The 16,747-nt window shown below is 46.7% G+C and overlaps 1 protein-coding gene across 1 annotated transcript in view; it reads left to right on the top strand.

Annotated features, from left to right (window-relative positions):
* COLEC12 (collectin subfamily member 12) overlaps positions 1 to 16,747 on the top strand; it is a 206,298-nt gene that overhangs the window by 177,301 nt on the left and 12,250 nt on the right. The window contains exons 6-7 of the mRNA XM_038747268.1: positions 486 to 622; positions 8,674 to 8,783. Coding sequence (XP_038603196.1) covers positions 486 to 622; positions 8,674 to 8,783 — 247 coding nt within the window. The remainder of the gene's footprint in view (positions 1 to 485; positions 623 to 8,673; positions 8,784 to 16,747) is intronic.

Raw genomic sequence — 16,747 nt, forward strand, 5'->3', positions numbered from 1 at the left:
GGGCCTGGGAGTGAGAAGGACCTGAGTTCTAATCCCGGCCCCGCCGCTTATCTCCTGGGTGAACTTCGGCAAATCACTTCACTTGTCTGGGCCTCAGTGACCTCATCTGTAAAATGGGGAAAAAGATTGTGAGCCCCATGTGGGACAGGGACTATGTCCAGCCCGATTTGCTTGTATCCACCCCAGTTCTTAGTACAGTACCTCACACATAATAAGCACTTAACAAATACCACAGTTATCATTATTATTTGGGTCCAATATAGCCAACCACAGATATCTCCCACTCTGGGATTTGGCCATGCATTAAGAACCCGAGTTCACTCTGCACTATGTATTTCACGATGGGTTTGGCCACTCGGGCCTCAGAGGAGTCCATGAATCTCTGCTTTGGGCTTCTGAAACACAATGTTGATGGTGTGAAAAGAAAAGTTCGATCGCAGCTTATTTTCAAATTAGTGCTTAACAGAAAATGTTCCTTCTTTCAGGGTGTCCTCCTCACTGGAAGAATTTCACAGACAAATGCTATTATTTTTCAACCGAAAAAGAAATTTTTGATGATGCGAAACTATTCTGTGAAGAGAGGTCTTCACATCTGGTTTTCATAAACACGAGAGAGGAGCAGGTATAGAATCTCATCCCTGATTGTGAAAACTTCATAATTGAATGATATTTGGGGGCTGGAAAGGGCTTGTTTACTGGAGAATGGAAAACACTGGTGTTTGGAGTGAAGCGATAGTGACTAGACAGCTAAGGCAAAAAAACGTAAACAACATTAGTGGATCAGCTAAAAGAGCAGGGTTTCTAACAAACGTGGCTAAGTGTTACTTGAAAAACTGTGGTATGCTTATTGGTTTAACGTTGGTAAACACGGAGTGGGCCAGGGCAGATTTTGCAAACAGAATTAAATATTCTGGAAACTAATGATTTAAGAAAAAAAAAACATTTGTGAGGCTAATATAATCTCATGTAATACAATATAACCTTGTCATGCTATAATGAAGCAGAAAACTGCAACTGCTTATGATTGGTTTGGAGGAGACATACGCAGCCAGAGACATTTGTGGTTATGGTTTTGGATTCAAGGCTTCTGGGAAAACAGTCCTCTCCAAGTTCTCTGCCTCAGGCTTCCTCTGTTTCTCTAGTTCTCACAGTGATCTTCTCCTCCTCCTCCTCCTCTTTTCTCCTTTTCTTCCTCCTCCTCCTCTCCCTCCTCGTCCTCTTGCTCATCCTCCTCTTCCTGCTCGTCTTCCTCCTCCTATTTATTCATTCATTCATTCAATCGTATTTATTGAGCGCTTACTGTGTGCAGAGCACCGTACTAAGCACTTGGGAAGTACAAGTTGGCAACGTATAGAGACGGTCCCTACCCAACAGTGGGCTCACAGTCTAGAAAGGGGAGACAGACAACAAAACAAAACATATTAACAAAATAAAATAAATAGAATAAATATGTACAAATAAAATAAATAGAGTAGTAAATACATACAAACATATATACATATATACAGGGGCTGTGGGGAGGGGAAGGAGGTAAGATGGGGGGATGGGTAGGGGGAGAAGGGGGAGAAGAAGGAGGGGGCTCAGTCTGAGAAGGCCTCCTGGAGGAGGTGAGCTCTCAGTAGGGCTTTGAAGGGAAGAGGAGAGCTTGCTTGGCAGAAATAATGATGGCATTTGTTAAGCACTTATTATGTGCAAAGCACTGTTCTAAGCGCTGGGGGGAAACAAGGTGATCATGTTGTCCCACATGGGGCCCACAGTCTTAATTCCCATTTTACAGATGAGGTAACTGAGGCACAGAGAAGTCAAGCGACTTGCCCAGAATCACATAGCTGACAAGTGGTGGAGCTGGGATTAGAACCCATGACCTCTGACTCCCTCGCCCATGCTCTTTCCACTGAGCCACACTGCTTCTCTATCAATCAGTGGTATTTATTCATTCATTCATTCATTCATTCAATCGTATTTATTGAGCACTGTACTAACTGCTTGGGAAGTACAAGTTGGCAACATATAGAGAGGGTCCCTACCCAACAACGGGCTCACAGTCTAGAAGGGGGAGACAGACAACAAAACAAAACATGTGGGCAGGTGTCAAGTCATCAGAACAAATAGAATTAAAGCTAAATGCACATCATTAACAAAACAGAACAGTAAATATGTACAAGTAAAATAGAGTTATAAATCTGTACAAACATATATACAGTATGTTTATATAAACATACATACAGTATGCATGTATATATACAAACATATATACAGTAATAAATCTGTACAAATATATATATATTTATTGAATGCTTACTGTGTGCAGAGCACTGTGCTAAGCACTTAAGAGAGTACAGTACAACAGAGTAGGATCTCCTTTCTCCCATTTCTTCCCCCTCTTCTTCCTCATACTTCTCTTTTGAATCTTTCCTATCTTCTGACTCACTGATGATGGGAGAATCTCCCTTAAGGATCTCCTCCCCCTCCTCTTCCTCCTTCTCCCCGCTCTTCCTCATCCTCATTAATAAATTCCTCATTAATAAATGCCATTATTATTATTATTATTATTATTATCCTGCTTCTCTCTCTTTCTCCCTCTCCCCTCTCTCTCTCTCTCTCCCTCTCCCCCTCCTCCCACCTCATATTTGTAAAGCGCTTTCTACGTTCCGGACACTGTACTAAGCACTGAGATAGATACAAGCTAACCAGATGGGACAGGGTCCATGTCCCACATGTCTCACAATCTTGATCCCCATTTTACAGACGAGGTAACTGAGACCCAGAAAACTTAAGTGACTTACCCAAGGTAAATCAACAGACAAGTGGTAGAGCTGGGATTAGAACCCAGGTCCTTCTGACTCCAGAGGCCATGCTCTAGCCAGTAGGCCACACTGTTTCTCATGAATCACAAATCCTTTTTGACTCTTTCATGTCTTCTGACTCCCTGACGATGAGGGACTCTTTCTTCCTTGGTCCATTGGGCTGGATGGGTAGTTTATTATGCATTGGTCTTTCAAGCTGCCTGTAGTGGATGACAGATAATAAAGCTAATAAAGCTCCAGCCAATATCCCTAAGGCACTTGCTGATTTCCTTCCCTGGCTATTTAAAAACATCCATGGGCTGGCTCTCTAGGTGATGGTAAATAGAATATTTTAATTCTGGTCAATATCATCATCATCATCATCATCAATCATATTTATTGAGCGCTTACTATGTGCAGAGCACTGTACTAAGCGCTTGGGAAGTACAAATTGGCAACATATAGAGACAGTCCCTACCCAACAGTGGGCTCACAGTCTAAAAGGGGGAGACAGAGAACAAAACCAAACATACTAACAAAATAAAATAAAAACAGTATCTTTCAGAATCCTTCATCAACAGGAGCTCAGCCTAAGAAAGAAAATTAATACTGCACAGTTAAATGAATGGATAACGAGAAACAGCATGGTTTGGGAGTCAGAAGGACCTGGGTTCTAATCCTAGCTCTGCCACATGTCTGCTGTGTGACCTGGGCAAGTTGCTTAACTTCTCTGGGCCTCAGTCACCTCATCTGTAAAATAGGGATTAAGAGTGTCAGTCCCATGTGGGACAGGAACCCGATTAACTTGTAACTACCCCAGGGCTTAGAACAGTGTTAGGCACTTAGTAAGCACTGGACAAGTGCCATAATTATTATTATCATTATTATTATTTTTTCCCTTGAATTGAGTGTGAATAGCTTGAGTGAAGCAGCAGTGGACACAATATATCCGTGGAGTTTTGGAAGGGGTGCCAGTCCTAGAGACAGTTTATCTAGAGACTTCAAGTTTATCCTTTCCTGCCTTAACTCAGCCCTCTCTTCTGCCAGACAAAACTATTTCTCCTCCCTTATTGACACCCATGCCCATCACCCCCGCCAGCTCTTCCATACATTCAACTCCCTTCTCAGGCCCCCGGTTCCTCCCCCTCCTCCTTCCCTCACCCCCAACGATCTGGCCTCCTACTTCATTAACAAAATTAAATCCATCAGGTCCGACCTCCCCAAAGTCTCTTCCCCCCTTTCTCCATCCCCCCGGCTCTCAACACTCTCTGCTACTCTCCCATCCTTCCCAGCGGTATCCTCAGAGGAACTCTCCTCCCTCCTCTCAAGTGCTACTCCGGCCACCTGTGCTTCTGACCCCATTCCCTCTCATTTTATGAAATCTCTCGCTCCATCCCTTCTCCCCTCCTTAACTTCCATCTTCAACCGCTCACTCTCCACTGGTTCCTTCCCCTCTGCCTTCAAACATGCCCATGTCTCTCCCATCCTAAAAAAACCCTCTCTTGACCCCACCTCACCTTCTAGTTATCGTCCCATATCCCTCCTACCATTCCTTTCCAAACTCCTTGAACGAGTTGTCTACACGCGCTGCCTAGAATACCTCAACAACAACTCTCTCCTCGACCCCCTCCAGTCTGGCTTCCGTCCCCTTCATTCCACAGAAACTGCCCTCTCAAAGGTCACCAATGACCTCCTGCTTGCCAAATCCAACGGCTCATATTCTGTCCTAATCCTCCTCGACCTCTCAGCTGCCTTTGACACTGTGGACCACCCCCTTCTCCTCAACACGCTATCTGACCTTGGCTTCACAGACTCCGTCCTCTCCTGGTTCTCCTCTTATCTCTCCGGTCGTTCTTTCTCAGTCTCTTTTGCAGGCTCCTCCTCCCCCTCCCATCCTCTTACTGTGGGGGTTCCCCAAGGTTCAGTGCTTGGTCCCCTTCTGTTCTCAATCTACACTCACTCCCTTGGTGACCTCATTCGCTCCCACGGCTTCAACTATCACCTCTACGCTGATGACACCCAGATCTACATCTCTGCCCCTGCTCTCTCCCCCTCCCTCCAGGCTCGCATCTCCTCCTGCCTTCAGGACATCTCCATCTGGATGTCCGCCCGCCACCTAAAGCTCAACATGTCGAAGACTGAGCTCCTTGTCTTCCCTCCCAAACCTTGTCCTCTCCCTGACTTTCCCATCTCTGTTGACGGCACTACCATCCTTCCCGTCTCACAAGCCCGCAACCTTGGTGTCATCCTCGACTCCGCTCTCTCATTCACCCCTCACATCCAAGCCGTCACCAAAACCTGCCGGTCTCAGCTCCGCAACATTGCCAAGATCTGCCCTTTCCTCTCCATCCAAACTGCTACCCTGCTCATTCAAGCTCTCATCCTATCCCGTCTGGACTACTGCATCAGCCTTCTCTCTGATCTCCCATCCTCGTGTCTCTCTCCACTTCAATCCATACTTCATGCTGCTGCCCAGATTATCTTTGTCCAGAAACACTCTGGGCATATTACTCCCCTCCTCAAAAATCTCCAGTGGCTACCAATCAATCTGCGCATCAGGCAGAAACTCCTCACCCTGGGCTTCAAGGCTGTCCATCCCCTCGCCCCCTCCTACCTCACCTCCCTTCTCTCCTTCTCCAGCCCAGCCCGCACCCTCCGCTCCTCCACCGCTAATCTCCTCAGCGTACCTCGTTCTCGCCTGTCCCGCCGTCGACCCCCGGCCCACGTCATCCCCCAGGCCTGGAATGCCCTCCCTCTGCCCCTCCGCCAAGCTAGCTCTCTTCCTCCCTTCAAGGCCCTGCTGAGAGCTCACCTCCTCCAGGAGGCCTTCCCAGACTGAGCCCCTTCCTTCCTCTCCCCCTCATCCCCCTCTCCATCCCCCCATCTTACCTCCTTCCCTTCCCCACAGCACCTGTATATATGTATATATGGTTGTACCTATTTATTACTCTATTTATTTATTTATTTATTTTACTTGTACATTTCTTTCCTATTTATTTTATTTTGTTGGTATGTTTGGTTCTGTTCTCTGTCTCCCCCTTTTAGACTGTGAGCCCACTGTTGGGTAGGGACTGTCTCTATGTGTTGCCAATTTGTACTTCCCAAGCGCTTAGTACAGTGCTCTGCACATAGTAAGCGCTCAATAAATACGATTGATTGATTGATTGATTGATTGATAAAGCAGTCTGGAGAACTGGGGTCTTTTTGACGTTGGGGAAGGTATAAAATCACCCGGCTACTTCCTCAACAACTGGAGAAGAAAGATGAACTCTAGAGAGGGCCTATGAGGAGAGGAATTGCAGGGCGGGAGTGTTGGAAACAAGAGCCGAGCAAAGGAACAGAAGAGATCTAAGAAAGCCGAGGGCATTGCACAATTGCGACTGCAGGCTTCTGCTTTAGGTTGAAACAGCCCTGTGAGGGAAGTGAAATGGAGTGAACATTTGCAATATAGCTCTCTAAGTCAGCCAGGAGGTTGCACGGATTTTCCTCCTCTGGGAAAGGGAATGAGCTCGGGTTCGCCAAGCCCTTATTACCTGGAAAACACAAGAGTCCTTTCCAATTGCTCCAAATTAGGGTTTTGGGAATGCTGAGGCCAGGGATGTGAGAGGATTGGGCATCCCAGTTGGAGGATCATGGGACAACCTGATCACCTTGTATCCCCCATCATCATCAATCGTATTTATTGAGCTTAACAAATAATAATAATGATGGCATTTGTTAAGCACTTACTATGTGCAAAGCACTGTTCTAAGCGCTGGGGAGGTTACACGGTGATCAGGTTGTCCCATGGGGGGCTCACAGTCTTAATCCCCATTTTACAGGTGAGGTAACTGAGGCCCAGAGAAGTTAAGTGACTTGCCCAAAGTCACACAGCCGGCAATTGGCGGAGCCGGGACTTGAACCCATGACCACTGACTCCAAAGCCCGGGCTCTTTCCACTGAGCCACTCTGCTTCTCCGTGGATAACAAATGCCATCATTATTATTAAACCTTGGCCGTGAAAGCCATATCCAGGCTGGGCAACTAATGGTTTTCTTTCTGTTAGTACCCCTCGGGAGTGAGGAAAGGAGGGACCAATTTGGGGTTTTTTTAGGGTATTGTTAGGAACTTACTCTGTGTGAGGCACTATACTACTACTAATAATAATAATAATGACATTTATTATGCGTTTACTATGTGCAAAGCACTGTTCTAAGCACTGGAGAGGTTACAAGGTGATCATGTTGTCCCACTGGGGAGCTCACAGGGTAGATACAAGCTTATCAGTTTGGACCCAGGCCCAGTTTTGATCTTAATCCCCATTTTACAGCTGAGGTAATTGAGGCCCAGAGAAGAGAAGTGACTTGCCCAAGGTCACACACAGCAGACAAATGGAGGAGCCTGGATTAGACCCCATCTCCTCTGACACCTAAGCCCGTGCTCTATCCACTAGGCCATGAGAGGGATCTGGGATATGGGGTCAAGAGGAGATGGAAACCACCGTGGAGGATAGGAGGAGTCAGGGGGTAGATCAGGAGACAGCCTGGATAGTCATGGGGGAAGTGCAGGGAGTTTCACACATATCAGTCCCCGAACCTCCCAAAGTAGCTGGCTTTGAAAGTTGATCACAGAACAAGGGCGGGGCAGGAAGGAACGTCTCTATATGTTGCCAACTTGTACCTCCCAAGCGCTTAGTACAGTGCTCTGCACACAGTAAGCGCTCAATAAATATGATTGAAAAGGCAGAGCTACCAGGGATACAAATTGGCGGCATTTATGGCATCAACCCAGGTCCCCCTACCAATCACCGGGTAGATCTCCTCTGAAGCCTGGGTGAGGGAATCAAACAATTAATCAATCAATCAATCGTATCCCTGCTCACAAGAAAAGAAAGATTGGGTCTGCAACTGGGAAAACAGAACGGACAACTAACAAGGAGAAAGAGAAAGGGTGGGGCTGACCTTATCTGATCATCATCATCATCAATCGTATTTATTGAGCGCTTACTATGTGCAGAGCACTGTACTAAGCTCTTGGGAAGTACAAATTGGCAACATATAGAGACAGTCCCTACCCAACAGTGGGCTCACAGTCTAAAAGGGGGAGACAGCGAACAAAACCAAACATACTAACAAAATAAAATAAATAGAATAGATATGTACAAATAAAATAAATAAATAAATAGAGTAATAAATATGTACAAACATATATACATATATATCTGATCTGCAGCCCAGCCTGTTGAGGACTGGGAATGTGTCTGTTTATTAATCAATCAATCGTATTTATTGAGCGCTTACTGTGTGCAGAGACTCTACTCAGCGCTTGGGAAGTACAAGTTGGAATATTGTTATATTATACTCTCCCAAGAGCTTAGTATAGTGCTCCGCATGCAGCGCTCAATGAATACGATTAAATGAATGAATGAACTCAGATTCCTAAAAGCCATGAGCTCATTGTGGGCTACCAGCTCTGTTCTATATACTCTCCCTAGCCCTCAGTACAGTGCTCGGCGCACTGTAAAGCGTTCAATAAAAACGACTGATTGATGGACTGACTTCCTCGTCCTTCATTTTCAACTTCCCTCACCCTCTCTTCTGATGAGAAGCAGTGTGGCTCAGTGGAAAGAGCATGGGCTTTGGCGTCAGAGGTCATGGGTTCGAATCCCACCTCCGCCAATTTTCAGCTGTGTGCCTTTGGGCAAGTCACTTCCCTTCTCTGTGCCTCAGTACCTCATCTGTAAAATGGGGATGAAGACTGTGAACCCTACGTGGGACAACCTGATCACCTTGTAACCTCCCCAGCGCTTAGAACGGTGCTTTGCACGTAGTAAACACTTAATGCCATTATTATTATTATTGTTATGAGAATTCTGCCCTAATACACCGGAGCCTAATTTATTTTGCAGCAATGGATCAAAAAGCAAATGGGTGGAAGAGGCAGCCTCTGGATAGGCCTCACGGATTCAGACCGAGAAGGCGAGTGGAAGTGGCTGGACGGGAGCGCTCCGGAATTCACGTGAGTCTGGGCCGTGCTACTCCCCAGTCAATCAATCAATCAATCAATCAATTGTATTTATTGAGCGCTTACTGTGTGCAGAGCACTGTACTAAGCGCTTGGGAAGTACAAGTTGGCAACATAGAGAGACAGTCCCTCCCCCAGCCCCGCAGGCTTCCCCGCACCTCTCGCCCTTTGACCTCTCTCTCCGTAGAGACCGAGACAGGTGGGATAACCGGTCCCTGGATAAATGGAGGTCTGTGGAGTTGGGAAGACCCAGCCGGGGAGAATCTAGGTGTTCCGGCCAGCAAGTGCAGCGCTCAGCATTCAGTGAAGAAACAGGAATGAAATTTCGTGGCATCCAAACCGTCTAGAGTCAGTGAATTCCCAGCCCCAGAAGACGGGAAAGAGAGCGCTCAATAAATACGACTGAATGAATGAAAGGGGAAAGTCATGGTTCAGGGAGCTGTTCAGATTTGTAGGTAAATAGCAGATCGACATCATCAACAATGGTAATTATTAAGTGCTTACTATGTGCAAAGCACTGTACTAAGCACTTGGGAGAGTACAATGCGGTAGAATTAGCAGACAAGTTCCCTGTCCACGAGGAGCTTTCAGTCTAGAGGATCTGCGGAGAGGGGCTGAAATGGTAGGCATGGGACACTGTCCTCCTTGAGAAGCAGCGTGGCGTAGTGAAAAGACCATGGGCCTGGGAGTGAGAAGGTCATGGGTTCCAATCCTGGCTCCACCACTTGTCTGCTGTGTGACCTTGGGCAACTTGCTTCACTTCTCTGGGCCTCAGTTACTTCAACTGTAAAATGGGAATTGAGGTTGTGAGCCCCACGTGGGACAGGGACTGTGCCCATTCCGATTTGCTTGTATCCACCCCGGCGCTTAGTAAAGTGCCTGCTACTCAGTAAGCACTTAACAAATATCACAATTATTATTATTATTATTGTTGTTATTATTATGAGAAGCAGTGTGGCTCAGTGGAAAGAGCACGGGCTTTGGAGTCAGAGGTCATGGGTTCAAGTCCCAGCTCTGCCAACTGTCAGCTATGTGACTTTGGGCAAGTCACTTCACTTCTCTGTGCCTCAGTTACCTCATCTGGAAAATGGGGATAAAGACTGTGAGCCCCACGTGGGACAACCTGATCACTTTGTAACCTCCCCAGCACTTAAAACAGTGCTTTGCATATAGTAAGCTCTTACTAAATGCTATTATTATTATCATTATTATTATTGTTATTATTATTCTCTGTGCCTCAGTTACCTCATCGGTAAAATGGGGATTAAGACTGTGAGCCCCCCGTGGGACAACCTGATCACCTTGTAACCTCCCCAGTGCCTAGAACAGTGCTTTGCACATAGTAAGCACTTAACAAATACCATTATTATTATTATTAATAGATATTTCCACCGGAGAAATAGTGATGGAGGCTCTGGTTTGTGGGGCCAAGCAAGTAGGATTGCATCAGGCTATGCCAATGAAGGTATAATAATAATAATAATAATAATAATAATAAGCATTTGTTAAGTGCTTACTAAGTGCAAAGCACTGTTCTAAGCACTGGGGAGGATACAGGGTGATCAGGTTGTCCCACGTGGGGCTCACAGTCTTAATCCCCATTTTACAGATGAGGTAACTGAGGCCCAGAGAAGTTAAGTGACTTGCCCAAGATCACACAGCAGAAATGTGGTGGAGTTGGGATTCGAACCCATGACCTTTGACTCCAAAGCCCGGGCTCTTTCCACTGAGCCACGCTGCTTCACTCTCGTCCTTGTTAAATGTTTATTGTGTGCCAAGCACTGGTTTAGCCAAATGCCTCCTAGACTGAGGACAATCTTTCCATTTTGAATCTGGGTGGATAGAATCAATCATTCTATTTATTGATATTGGTATGTATTGAGCACTTACTGTGAGCAGGGCACTGTACTAAGCACTTGGGAGAGTACAATACAATCGATCAATCGTATTTATTGAGTATTTTCAGAGTGCAGGGCACTGTACGAAATGCTTGGGAGAGCACTATACAATCAGTCGATCGTATTTATTGAGCACTTACTGTGTGCAGAGCACTGTACTAAATGCTTGGGAGAGTTTTAAACAATAGAGTTGATAGACACTCTTCTGCTCACAGTGCATTTACAATCTGGAGGAGGAGAAAGACAGACATTTGACTGCCCGCTTAATAATAATAAGTGGGGTATTTATGAAGCATTTATTACGTGTCAAGCACTGTTCTAAGCACTTGGGAAGATAGTCAGGTCAGGCCCAGTTGCTACACCATCATCATCATCAATCATATTTATTGAGCGCTTACTGTGTGCAGAGCACTGTACTAAGCGCTTGGGAAGTACAAGTTGGCAACATATAGAGACAGTCCCTACCCAACAGTGGGCTCACAGTCTAAAAGGGGGAGACAGAGAACAAAACCAAACATACTAACAAAATAAAATAAATAGAATAGATATGTACAAGTAAAATAAATAAATAAATAGAGTAACAAATATGTACAAACATATATACATATATACAGGTGCTGTGGGGAAGGGAAGGAGGTAAGATGGGGGGATGGAGAGGGGGACGAGGGGGAGAGGAAGGAAGGGGCTCAGTCTGGGAAGGCCTCCTGGAGGAGGTGAACTCTCAGTAGGGCCTTGAAGGGAGGAAGAGAGCTAGCTTGGCGGATGGGCGGAGGGAGGCCATTCCAGGCCAGGGGGGATGACGTGGGCCGGGGGTCGATGGCGGGACAGGCAAGAACGAGGTACGGTGAGGAGATTAGCAGCAGAGGAGCAGAGGGTGCGAGGTGGGCTGCAGAAGGAGAGAAGGGAGGTGAGGTAGGAGGGGACGAGGGGATGGACAGCCTTGAAGCCCAGGGTGAGGAGTTTCTGCCTGATGCGCAGATTGATTGGTACACCTTGCAGGGCTCACAATCTAAGTAGGAAGGAGGACGGGTTTTGAATCCCCATTTTAAAGATTAGGTAAGTGAGGGCTGGAGAAGTGAAGAGACTTGTCCAAGATCACACAACGGGCCTGTGGCAGAACCAGGATTAGAACCCACGTCCTCTGACTCTCAGGGCTCTTTCCTCTTTTAAGCCCCTCAGTTGGGCCGCCAGCTGCTGCCTCCATTATTGTCAACTCAGGAAGAGACCAGAGGCTTTCTGAGAGGGTCTGGAGGGCGGAGTGGCCCTGCTAGCCCTTCCCTTTTATCTCTTCTTCCCTTCTCCCCCAGAAGCCTGGCACCTTAGTAGACCCCTCGCAACAACCTGGCACTTGTTGGCCAACTCCAGATCCTCCATGAACTGGGCCCCCTCCCTGGAATCGAGGACTATAGTCCCCTGTTCCAGCCACTGTGCCCTAGTGGCTAGAGCACGGGCCTGGGAAGCAAAAGGTCCAGGGTTCTAATCTCTGCTCCGCCACTACCTGCTCTATGACCTTGGGCCACTGACTTCACTTCTCTGTGCCTCAGTTACCTCATCTGGAAAACGGGTTTTAAGTATGTGAGCCCCCTGTGGCCTAGAGACTGTGTGTAATCCACGCTGCTTAGAGAAGCAGCGTGGCTTAGTGGAAAGAGCCCGGGCTTTGGAATCAGAGGTCATGGGTTCAAATCCCAGCTCTGCCAATTGTCAGCTGTGTGACTTTGGGCAAGTCACTTAACTTCTCTGGGCCTCAGTTACCTCATCTGTAAAATGGGGATTAAGACTGTGAGTCCCATGTGGGACAACCTGATCACCTTGTATCCCCCCAGTGCTTAGAACAGTGCTTTGCACATAGTGTTTAACAAATGCAATCATTATTACTTGTTAATCCATTTGCTTGTATCCACTTCTGTGCTTAGTACAGTGCCTGGCACATAGTAAGCTCTTAATGCCACAATTATTATTATTATTATTATTATTATTATTATTATTATTATTATTAGCAGCAGCAGCAGCAGCAGCAGCAGCAGCAGCAGCAATGTTAGAACCACCAATCTCTAGGCTTTGACGTTTCTGGAAGCAGCACATTCTCTGCATTTTGCAGGCAGCAGCCAAGCCCGGAACCTCTCGGCATAATTCACTCACTCACTCACTCAATCGTATTTATTGAGTGCTTACTGTGTGCAGAGCACTGTACTAAGCGCTTGGGAAGTACAAGTTGGCAACATATAGAGACGGTCCCTACCCAACAGCGGGCTCACAGTCGAGAAGGGGGAGACAGACAACATAACAAAACATATTAATAAAATAAATGGAATAAATATGTACAAGCAAAATAAATAGAGTAATAAATACGTACAAACATATACATATATACAGGTGCTGTGGGGATGGATGGAGGTAAGGCGGGGAGGAGCGGGACCGCTGCTCATGGGGTAGTGAAGAATAGGAGACCAGGGTCTATTGTTCCTGGGTACCAAGGACTATGGGGTGGAGGAAAGTTAAAAGGGATATTTGGGAGGTTGTAAGGCAGGGATTGGGTCTCCTGCTTCTGTCGTACTCTCCCGAAAGTTAGTGCAGTGCTCTGCACACAGTCAGTGCTCAGTAAATACTACTGAAAGATTGGCAAAAGGGGGCAAGTAGGAGCAATGCAAAAATTTGGGTGTAACTGGAAGGGTAGACGAGAAGGAGGCTAAGTGGTCCTGTGATGCATAGATAAAAGTTCAATAACCTCTCCCAGTAATAATAATTGTGGTATTTGCTAAGCACTTAACTATTTGCCAAGCACTCTACCAAGTGCTGAGTTAGATACGAGACTATCAGGTCTAACACAATTCCTGTCCTACATGGAGTTTACAGTCCAAGTATGGGGGAGAACGGGTATTGAATCCCCATTTTACATTCTCAGGAAACCGAGGCCCAGAGAAGTTAGGTGACTTGCCCTAAATCACACAGCAGGCAAATAGAAGAGCTGGGATTAGAATCCAGGTCCTCTGACTATCAGGCACATGCTCTTTCTGCTAGGCCTTGCTGCTTCAATTGCATAATTGCCAACTTGTACTTCCCAAGTGCTTAATACAGTGTTCTGCACACAGTAAGCGCTCAATAAATACAATTGAATGAATGAATCTAGCTTTACTTCTATTTATTCTGATGATGTGACACCTGTCCACGTTTTGTTTTGTTGTCTGTCTCCCCCTTATAGACTGTGAGCCCGTTGCTGGGTAGGGACCGTCTCTATATGTTGCCAGCTTGTACTTTCCAAGCGCTTAGTACAGTGCTCTGCACACAGTAAGTGCTCAATAAATACTATTGAATGAATGAATAACAGAGGTTATGCTTTGACAGAATCCCTCGTGAGCAAACATTTTCACTTCAAAACTCACTTGACGTCTTATGGCACATGCAAGCAGACAACACCACAGGGGTCTACATCCAGACCCAGACAGACTGGAAGAATATTCCCTAATTTTGACATCTGTACTACCCAAAACATCTAGTAAAAACAAGTACTTTGGTTAAAACTGAGTGTAGTTCTGGTCTGCAGGGGAGAGAAGTCTACTTTCTCCATGACCTGAAACTTGGAAAGTCTGGGATACTTTCCAGGATTGCCTATCATCCCAACCTGTGGCCTAACGTGACCTGGGGGATCCCTAAGTGAGGCAGCCCATTGGCCCCACAGAAATATGGCTCCCTCCCCCAGGGCCCAGACTTGGACAATCATAATAGACTGTAAACTCATTGTGGACAAGGAATGTGTCTGTTTATTGTTATATTGTATGGTCCCAAGCGCTTAGTACAGGGCTTTGCCCACAGTAAACGCTCAAAAGCAGCATGGCCCAGTGGCAAGAACACAGGCTTGGGAGTCAGAGGACGTGGGTTCTAATTCCGGCTCCACCAGTTGTCTGCAATGTGACCTTGGGCAAGTCTCTTAACCTCTCTGTACCTCAGTTGCCTCATCTGTAAAATGGGGATTAAGATTCATTCATTCATTCAATCATATTTATTGAGCACTTATTGTGTGCAGAGCACTGTACTAAGCGCTTGGGAAGTACAAGTTGGCAACATATAGAGACGGTCCCTACCCAACAGCGGGCTCACAGTCTAGAAGGGGGAGACAGACAACAAAACATATTAACAAAATAAAATAAATAGAATAGTAAATATGTACAAGTAAAATAGAGTAATAATTCTGTACAAACATATATATGGGTGCTGTGGGGAGGGGAAGGAGGTAGGGCTGGGGGGATGGGGAGGGGGAGAGGAATGGGGGGGCTCAGTCTGGGAAGGCCTCCTGGAGGAGGTGAGCTCTCAGTAGGGCTTTGAAGGGAGGAAGAGAGCTAGCTTGGCGGATGTGCAGAGGGAGGGCATTCCAGGCCAGGGGGAGGACGTGGGCCGGGGGTCGATGGCGAGACAGGCGAGAACAAGGCACGGTGAGGAGGTGAGTGGCAGAGGAGCAGAGGGTGTGGGCTGGGCTGTAGAAGGAAAGAAGGGAGGTGAGGTAGGAGGGGGTGAGGTGATGGACAGCCTCAAAGCCGAGAGTGAGGAGTTTTTGCCTGATGCGTAGGTTGATTGGTAGCCACTGGAGATTTTTGAGGAGGGGAGTAACATGCCCAGAGTGTTTCTGCACAAAGTTGATCTGGGCAGCAGCATGAAGTATAGATTGAAGTGTGAAGAGAGACAGGAGGATGGGAGATCAGAGAGGAGGCTGATGCAGTAATCTAGTCGGGATGTCCCACGAGGGACAACCTGTTGGCCTTGTATCTACCCCAGTGCTTAGAACAGTGCTTGGCAAATAGTAAATGCTTAACAAATACTATAATTATTGTTATTATTAAGTAAGATTGAATGAATGAATGAATAATGATAATAATAATAACTGTGGTATTTTCAAACGCCTACTACATGCCGGACACTGATCTAAACACTGGGTTAGATACAAGATAATCAGGTTGGACACAGTCCCTGTCCTACTTAGGGCTCACAGTCTTAATCTCCATTTTACAGATGAGGGAACTAAGATACAGAGAAGTAAGTGACGTGCCCAAGATCACACAGCAGACAAGTGGGAGAGCCGAGATTAGAACCCAGGTCCTTCTGAGTCCCAGGCCCGTGCTCTTTCCACTAGGCCACACTGCTTCGAGTCCAGTCGTGACCCAATCCTGAGGGAGTCGGGCAGACCCGGACCCTCAGGGAGCGGAGTTGCAGCTCTGTCAGCTCCCCCAGTTCCGCCTCCTTTCACGACCCATGTGGGCTGAGAGAGAGAGATGGACTTTCTCAAAATCAGATGAGAAAAGGGAGAGGAAGCGTCCTCCCTTAATGGATGGAAAGATTATTTTACAAAGAGGTGTGGCCCGGGCCACATTTCTACCCCACTACCCACTGCTCCAGATCATCATCATCATCATCAATCGTATTTATTTAGCGCTTCCTATGTGCAGAGCACTGTACTAAGCGCTTGGGAAGTACAAATTGGCAACATATAGAGACTGTCCCTACCCAACAGTGGGCTCACAGTCTGAAAGGGGGAGACAAAGAACAAAACCAAACACCGCGGTTTGGGGCTACCCGAAAATCTCATGCTAATCCCCTCTTCCATGAAAATCCGCTCCCGGCACGGGTGGAATGTATTGAGTAAGAACAGCTCCGAGTGAGCCTGTTCCTCCGAGATAAAACTTTTCTCCCCTCCTCCAGAGTCGAGGAAGACGGTATGATTTAGGAAGAGAGAATGACGGGGGGCATCTGTAACCAGGCAGTTGTTTCCACAGCAAGTTAACTTGAAGGAACTCGGCCTCCCCTAACGTGTAAGGCTCATTTGGCCCCATTCAGGGCTCTCCGGAGAGCTGTTGCTTTGCGTCCCAGCCATGGGACACACGTTCTGCCGCTCATTTTCCGACAACGGGAATAAATGAGGGACTCTTGAGGATCAAATTGTGAATTACAGTTACAGAAATGAACTGTGCGGTCCCTATAACTGAAAGCTAACTCAATTTAACAGTATATAATTTGGCAGTCGCATCCCTGGATATGAGATACAGAATGAGAAGCAGCCTGGCCTAGTGGAAA

This window comes from Tachyglossus aculeatus, chromosome 5 (assembly GCF_015852505.1).
Source record: "Tachyglossus aculeatus isolate mTacAcu1 chromosome 5, mTacAcu1.pri, whole genome shotgun sequence".
Lineage (NCBI taxonomy): Eukaryota > Metazoa > Chordata > Mammalia > Monotremata > Tachyglossidae > Tachyglossus > Tachyglossus aculeatus.